This window comes from Austrofundulus limnaeus, unplaced genomic scaffold, assembly GCF_001266775.1.
Source record: "Austrofundulus limnaeus strain Quisiro unplaced genomic scaffold, Austrofundulus_limnaeus-1.0 Scaffold0, whole genome shotgun sequence".
Classification (NCBI taxonomy): Eukaryota; Metazoa; Chordata; class Actinopteri; order Cyprinodontiformes; family Rivulidae; genus Austrofundulus; species Austrofundulus limnaeus.
In genome coordinates this window covers 9,761,711-9,770,115 of record NW_013952402.1, presented here as the reverse complement: position 1 = coordinate 9,770,115, position 8,405 = coordinate 9,761,711, and the positions used below count along the sequence as shown (strand labels likewise).

The following is an 8,405-nucleotide window of genomic DNA, read 5'->3' as shown; positions in this document are numbered from 1 at the left end:
TATATATATAACCATGAATGTGGTTTTGACCCTGCTTTAAACCTGCTGCTGCAGGCTCTTTAGTATTTAACAGCAGACAAATGTTTAACTGCACATATGTGTGTAAATTTCGTGCTGCACTTCTATGTGTCCATCACTTCTTGTRTGAGTGCACTGTACCGTTTAAGAAAGGTTAATGAAAGGTTTAATTCCACTCCATAGCACAGTTGACAGAGAGAGTCTGCCCATAATTCYATCTCATTCCCCATTCACATATCTAGATGTCAAAACATATGGAACACACACAACCTGGCTCAGTCTCGTTTTTGTGCGTAGCGAGAGGTGCTTTTTTTGCTAATCGCCATCAACCCTCCTTACTTTCTCGCTCTTTCGGCATCCCTCTACTCATGACTCGCACGCTCCTTCGTTTCCCATCTGCACATCCACTCTGACCCACAATTGTCTGTCTATTTTTGGGATTGTCTGATTAGGGGCCAGATGTGCAGACTGGGTCTGGCAGCAGCAGAGGTCTGCGGGGTGGAGGAGGAGTGGAGGGACAGAAAGAGAGGGGAGGCGGAGGGGGGTTTTAATCTGTTCGCCACTAGGCTGTAATCACGCGCCGGGCTTCATAAGGTGGGCGGGTGGGAGCGGGGTCTTTGTAAGGCCGGCCTTGAGCTGCCTGCGGTGTGTACCAACAGGCCCATCTTGGAGCACAGTGTGTGAGCATGCGTGTGCTCTTGTGTGCACTTGGAGTGTGATTGCAGCATTTGCCCTGCTGTCTGTGTGGTTAACCTCATAAAAGTACAAAGAGAGCAGAGGAATGAGGGTCAGTCTTAAGTAAAGAAGAGTCTGTCCTAGATAACACATTATTCAACACTGCCATATATCATTACCTTACAGAAAACTGCTGGAATTTTCTTATTTATGCCACTTTCTTGTTGGCGGTTACAGCAGCTGTTTTCTCACCTTGTTCTGGTCACAATTTTTTGTTTATTTATTACCACAAACCTAACACCACTTGTGACCTATAAAAATAAGAGCATGTACACAGTTAAAGCAAGAGGTCCCACAGAGAGTCACACTCTTGTTTGTTTGAAAAACATAGAATAAAATAAAAATTTGGTTAGAGTCTGAATCAGTGCTTGTATTATTTATTCCCAAACAGACATAATGCAGCAACTACACAACACAGCCAATCTCTATTTCAATTCAATTTCTAGTGTATGGAGAGCCGTTTTAGCCAAAATTAAACAAATAAATTAAAAATTGGGTTCATGAAAAAGCTAAGTTATTTATTTAACAAATTTTTAATTTATTTCACTCATTTTCTTCATTTYTTGATTTATTTTGCTCATTTTTTTATTTATTTCACCCATTTATTTATTTATTTAATTTTGGCTAAAACGGCTCTCCATACTAGTGTTCTATTAATTTAATGACAAATTAAAAGAAAAAAATACATAAGCAAAAAAAGAAGACACATGTATATGTGTGTGTTTTCATTTTGCATGACCGCAAAGAAGATCTGATTCACAGAATATCAGCTATTGTTTTAGCAGATGGTGGGTTTTCACATTAGCTTCATTAAGTTGATTTCCAACCAGCTGCATGGTGTGTGTGTGTGCATATTCACTGCWGAAAGACAGCAACAGAGCTGTGTGTGTATGCAGAGTTGGCCTTTTTCTGTTGCAACATTACTGAGTATTTTTTTCAGCTGTGGATCAAAATGGTCATTTTAAGCACAAAAATTCAACTAGTAATGATCAATTCAATTGTGTTTGGGTCACAAGCAATTGCTGAATTTAAGATAAAAAATATATAATAATTTTATTAATTGTGTCAAATTTTAAATGGCTAAAGGCTGAGAGGTTTTAATCTCTGGCATACATCTGTACATATTTTGAATATTTATATGCTTTCCATAAAAAAGGCTTTAATATTAAAGCTGAAATTAAAAACWTTCCACACATGCTACAGCTTGTCGCGGTCTGCCTCTCTGCTGTGTATTTGGTTCATTGAGTGTATTTTCCTTGACTATTTCCTTTTTTTGTTTGTTTCTGTGTTCTGATTTCTTCTGTGATTTCCAGTGTCATCAGTTTAGTTTTTCCGACCTGTCTCTGCCCTGGTCCCGCCCACTCTCACCTGATCCTCATTGTCTCTCCCCAGGTGCACCTCATTGTTACCTCGTTAGTATCCCTCTAGATTTTGTCTCCTGTTCTTAAAGGGATCCACGATTAGTTGTAACATTAAACTTTATTTGATAAACATTTATCTTAACTGTAAAATAAAGACTGTAAAAATACTGTAGGCTGTTCAGTTTTGTAAATTTTTTAAAATTTATTTTAACACGGACGGAACCATTTTATTTACACGCAAAGCATTCTGGGTAAATGATGACATCAACTAGGTCATTGGTGCGAGGCTGCTAGCGAGATATATCCACCCTGAAGGTTAATCTTTTACAATATCTGACGATTGGCTCTTTTAAATGAAACCAGAGAGCGTTGACAGAGAGAAGATAGAAATGACTCAGCCTGTCATGCAGATTTTCTTTTAAACTTTTAGTTTAAAAATGATAAAAAATGAACATCCTACAGTATTTTTACAGTCTATTTTACAGTTAAAGTATATGTTTATCACATAAAGTCCAATGTTACAACTAATCGGGGATCCCTTTAATTTGTGTTTTGTCGACCATGACCACTTATGTTTGCACCACGGTGGCTGTTCCAGGTAAATTCTTCCTCTAAGTACTTTTGCTGCCACCTCAGCCAGTTCTTTTGTTTGTTAAAAGTTTGTTCGAATGCTCCTAAATTTTAGAGTCATTCAGTCTGCACTTTGAGTTCAACCTAAATAGCTAAAAATGATACATCTAGAGTGAAACTGGCCTTTAAGTCTGAGTTACTTAATATGATAATGTCATTTATAATATTAACTATTAATCAAGCATTAATTCATTTGAATTTTTCAAGTCAGATCAGACCTACAACTTCTTATCTGAAATGTAAGTAACTGTACATGTAAAACCAAATAGAAGACTGCAGAATACAAGTATATGCATGTGCTTGACAATGTTGACAGATATGACAATAAAATGCAATTTTCTTTTTTGCAAAGAAACCTAAAATAAAATAGTTTAGCTTAATTTGCAATGTGCTCCCAAATTCTAGACTGTCAAATTTATGTTGATTGTAGAACTTTGTAAAGTTAAATAGTAAAAAGAATACCACTAATATACATGTAATATACAGGGAATGTTGTTGGAGTGAAAATTAATATTTTGGACTGTGCAGACTATAAAACCATTCAGTTGAACATGTCACCAAAATTGAATAATCCTGTCAACATAAAAAACATTTTAATAACAAGCATATTTTTTTTACCCACAGAGTGCTTTTTGCACTAATAAAAGGTTTTTATTACAAAATGCACTGAAGTACAAATGACAACTTGCAGATTTTTCTGATTATGTTAATGGAACATTCCCTTCTTCTGGCTTTTTGCAAAGAGCAGTGATATGACTCAGAGCTTACTTGACCTTCATTGTTGTTGGCTCTTTTAAATGTGCACTTGCGATGACATGATGATRTAGGGACTGTTTATATTTAACTACATCATTTGGTACAAAAAAAGAGTGCTCACAAACTATACTTCGTATGAAATACTCTATTTGATCTGAGTGGTAATGCACAGCGTTCAGAGCTAATTTAGAAAGTATTTTTCTAACGTATGGACCTCTCGTGTTGTTAAACCTGCTGTTTGCCTTTAAGCAATTATTGGATAGTTTATGACTTTAGTTTTCAGCTGCCATACCCTTGAGAAATCCTCTTTGTCTTTGTGAAAATGGATTCATGGACGATAAACTCTGTTAATTCAACTGGGAAGTCAAAACAGAGTCCATGTTTGCTTTGTCTCCTCTTTTTTGGCCGCCGTCTTCAGGGATCAGTCATGTTTCTAACCTTCAACCTTGGAGATTTTTGGTGGATTTGGGTCAGACTAGAGGTCAGCAGATATTGACATTATTTTTTTCTGGTGAATCATTAATGCACTGCCTGTAAAAAGAAGAATTGTCAATTTTGTCATCGCTGACACAACTTTCTGTAGGTTCTGTTAAGCTTTTCTTTTTTTAATCATCACCAGGAGCTGATTTATGTAAAAAGGCAGAAGCTTTTACGATTGCATCGAACATACAGTGACAGGAGGATCCATCTAAAAAATGAGAAATGAGTTCTGACTTTTCTCTTCATTGCTTTTGCCCTTTCCCACAGACTATTTTGCATCTTTATTTATTTATTTATTTATTTATTTATTTTGCTTTTTCTTTGTCGGATTTTCATAACCGTCCATTTCAAGAGACTGCTACTGTGTTTCATTGCAGTTTGTAAAAATGATTTGCATTTCCCAGTTATCTAAGAAGAAGGTGCTGTGTTATAGGAGCTGGCAGGATTCTTGTAAATGCCTACCATATTGATTGAGACTGTGCTGCCCTCTGGACTGCTTTGCTTGTTCAGTTAGATGTCCTTAAGTCATCTTTTTGAGATCTCCACTCCTGGGCAACAGCAGTTTGATTTATTGGTTGCTAAGAAGGTGCTTTTTACAGAAGAAGCCACGGGAAAGCCCAGACGAATCGAGCAGCAGGTAAAAAATGCCTTTTTCTACCAAATGTCAGAGAGCAGACTTCATCTCATCACTTGCTTTAGCAAAGTTGCAGCTGATGAGTTGCCTTGTAAAGACTTAAATTGCTTCGGTTATTTGAATACTCTCATAGGAAAACCACTACTGAAAAAAGCTGCAGTATGATTGTGGAAATATCAGGCATTTATTGTGTCTTGTATGAATTCCCAATGCAGGTTTTTGCTTTCATTAATAAATATGCATAATTTTAATGCCAAGTGTTGCTTTCAAGTGTCACAATTACTCTTAATACTGATTTTTAGCTTGTAATTGTGGCAAATAAAGTAAAAAATACTTTAAAATATTGCTTTTAAAGGGGCCTTTTAATGTAGACACAAATGAAGCAGATGTTGAACTGGCATCTAAAGCACTGACAGGGATGCTGATTTTCAAAATAGGATTATTCACAGACTGTGCTTCAATCATTCTGATATGTAGCATTTCTGCATGATTAATAAAAAAAAAGTAAACTTAGTTTAATGACTTGGGTTTCACAGTAAAATAAAGGTGGTCATGAGAAGTTAAAAGTGCATGTATCCTTCACAAAGTGCACAAATAAAATGTAGCACAATGGCTTTGTGGTTAGTCCTGATGCCTCGCAAGATGGTCCTGRGTTGGATCCCTAGTTTATACCTGAGGTCTTTATGTGTGGAGTTTACATGTTTTCCTCATGCTCTTGTGGGTTTTCTTCCGGTACTCCATTTTCTTTCCACAGACCAAAACTATGAATGTTAGGTTGCCTTCAGGCTCAGGCCTCCTTTGAAAAAGAGCTCTGTGATCTCAATAGGATTTGCTTCGTTAAATGAATATATAAATAAAAACCAATGGAGTGATGCATAAGATTGCAAAAAAGTATTTGTTGTACTGTTTTTATATTTTTTTCCTTTTTTCTTGTATTATTAGCTAACAGTTTCTGAACATACCTGTATATTACCTGTCTGCTTGTTCATTGGTGTAAAGAAACTTGTACAAATAGAACCAGAATCAGGCTCTGGAAACTGGTATAATAGTCAGCTTTGAATGGTTATTTGTGCACATATAACATTTATCACAGAGCTGTGGTCCATCCCATCTAAATGGACAAAAATGGCCCCGATTCCCATGTTCACACAGTGTTCATGCAATATTCATACAGTGTTCATAGTAAACCTTGTCACACCCCCTACATGATTGTGTTTTCACTGCTGGAAGCAAGGTACATGTTATGCTAAATAGAGATTTTCAATTACAATTGATCATAAAGTATTCAATTTAAGACTGTATGCACAACTAAGTTAATCAGTCACAAAATAACTTAAATAATATAAATAGAGAAAATTTACATTTTTTATGTCAACATCATTATTATTTCGGCACATTGAAACAGTATCTGAAAATTCAAAAACAAGTTGGCTTTTGCACTTTGCTAAATTTCAAACACAAGCATAGTAGTTTTCCAAATGCCATCATTACAAATGAAACATGAACAGTCCATTCATCAAAGCAACTATCCCTAATAAATAAGTCAGATCCGCTACTCCAACCTTCTTGACTCACTGTAACGTTGATGTGGGCRTATCCCTGATCAAACTCAATAAAAGCGACTGACTTCACATGCATGTTGGAAAAAAAACCCTCTTATGGCTAAACCCCTACTCTGCTATTACACTTGATTCTTAAATTACCAGCATCCCTGCAGCACTTTCTGCACTCCAGCAAACACTTGCTTCACCTAGAGGGAATCCCACAGCCCACGCTCCTTCTGCATCAAGGGTAACACTGCAGGCTCCTGTGTTCTGCTGCGGCCACAGATGCACYTCAAGGCTTCCAGCTGGTAACATTTTAATGCGTTACCAGTTCCCTGGTAGTTGGAGGGATTGCCCTAAGCTTAAGAAAACAACAACAACTAATTAATAGTTCACACTCTTTCTAAACTGGACAAGTCTACAGRTGTTCAGTGTGTGGTCCTTTTCATGTTTCTTTGCATTTTGATTTTTAATATAGTTTTTGCTAAAATGTGCAATTAATTTAGATGAATTAGGGATGCTAATTTTAGTTTAATGGAAATATTTGGTAAAGAAACGTACAGTATTTTAATGAATGTAGTGTTAATGTTGCAKAACTGTTGTGTGTGTTGTGGCCTCTCGGTTTTCTGTATAATGTGTTATAATCTAACAAGGAAATATTTTGTTTTGTGCAACCACAAGCCTTCTTTAGTGATTTGAGGCTTGCAATCACTTTGTCCTCCTGATTCATCTCAATGCAAGCAGTAATCATTTCTTAATTGAAGTTTTACAGCTTCTAGGGAACTTTATTTGGTTGATTAGTGAAATGATCTCCTGAGTTTGATGCAAATTAGCCCGAGGTCAAAGCCAGAAGTGTTTGATTGTTTTTAGGTTTGACTTCTGAAGTGAATCATTAAATGATTGCCAGTTTGTATTTKAATGCAGCTTATTTTATTTGTTAAAAGTCATGTTTTTATTGCATTTGCCAGCTAAAAAAAGGAGTGCAATTTTTTTAGGCAAAGTATTGGTCCCTTGTGTTGGGAAGAAGGTTGTTGCAATGTTTGTGAAATATACTAAAGTTAATTCAACCTGGAAGGAATCACACAAAGACAGACTGACATTAGGCGGTTTATTGACATGACTGGACCGACATGGTTATTGACATGAATGGCTTCAGAGTTTGGCGCTCGGACCCCGGCAGAGGACGAGAGCGCTGAGTGATGCTGTAATCTCGTAAAGATGTATTAAATGAAATATATTAAAACCAAACCAAGAGGACTTTTAAACCCAGAACTCAGTCTACTTTAGCTTTTATGGATCATTGCTGTAGTTTCTGTGTGCCTTATTCATAATATTTTCTTTGAATCTAAAAGAACAAATAATTCAACAATTCACGGCATTGTGTTAAAAATATTGGAGTAAGCACTTTTTTATTTACTTTATTGGTCCTGTTTGTGGATAAATTGGCTCAGTATACCCAACCATGTCCGTACAATGGAGATTTTTGTAGTTTTAACTAAATCTATCCCCTTCAGAAACACATGCTAATGAACATTTTTTTAATCTATGTTCCCGTTATCCACCACTTTTCATTAAAGTGGGCTTGCTAACAAACAAAATGCAATACTTCTATTTGTGTTCCCTTGCTTTCATAGATCAAGCTGCTTGTATATGTCACATAATCTACAAACACTGATTCCAGCAGCATCCAAACCCTTGTAATGAGCAGTGTTCTGAGAAATATGGATACAATAAGGTATCTGGGCAGATGCAAACCATAATATAGCCATGACTCATTTTCTCAGTCTCTGCTCTGTAGCATACATATAAATGCAAATGAACTGAACAATATATTTTTAACTTATGTGAAGAGCTTAATTAAATTAAGGGCTGTGCATTGCTTGAATAAATGCACATTGCCCACTCACTCTCATGTCTGAGTTTTAGACTGGGATCATCTTATCTTTAGAAATGGACATTAAAGTTTATCCAGGTTGACGCAAATAAATTTGCTATTAGTTGTTGTCAACAAAAGTGACTTTGTGTCGAAATTGCTATGTGGAGYGTTTTTGTGTATTGTTCCCAAAATAAAGAAATCATAATTGCACTTGTTAAAGGAAAAAAAAAATACAGACTGCTCCATCAGCCTCTGGTGTCTCTTTTAGATACTTACAAATAAAAGTTAAATGTGTAAAACTCAACTAAAAATGAGTCTATTTTTATCACAGTTGGAAAAGCTCTGAGTCTGTTTCACCTGCTGTTTTTGAT

The 8,405-nt window shown here is 36.0% G+C and overlaps 1 protein-coding gene across 10 annotated transcripts in view; it reads left to right on the top strand.

Moving 5' to 3' along the window:
- The window catches only part of LOC106513529 (protocadherin-15), a 207,090-nt gene that overhangs the window by 23,066 nt on the left and 175,619 nt on the right, over nt 1-8,405 (top strand). For 2 of the 10 annotated variants that reach the window (XM_014002454.1, XM_014002446.1), the window contains exon 1: nt 2,617-2,712. The exons of the other annotated variants lie outside the window; for them this stretch is intronic. In XM_014002454.1, coding sequence (XP_013857908.1) covers nt 2,676-2,712 — 37 coding nt within the window. In that variant the 5' untranslated portion in view covers nt 2,617-2,675. Of the gene's footprint in view, nt 1-2,616; nt 2,713-8,405 lie in introns of those variants that run through there. 10 annotated transcript variants of the gene reach the window in all.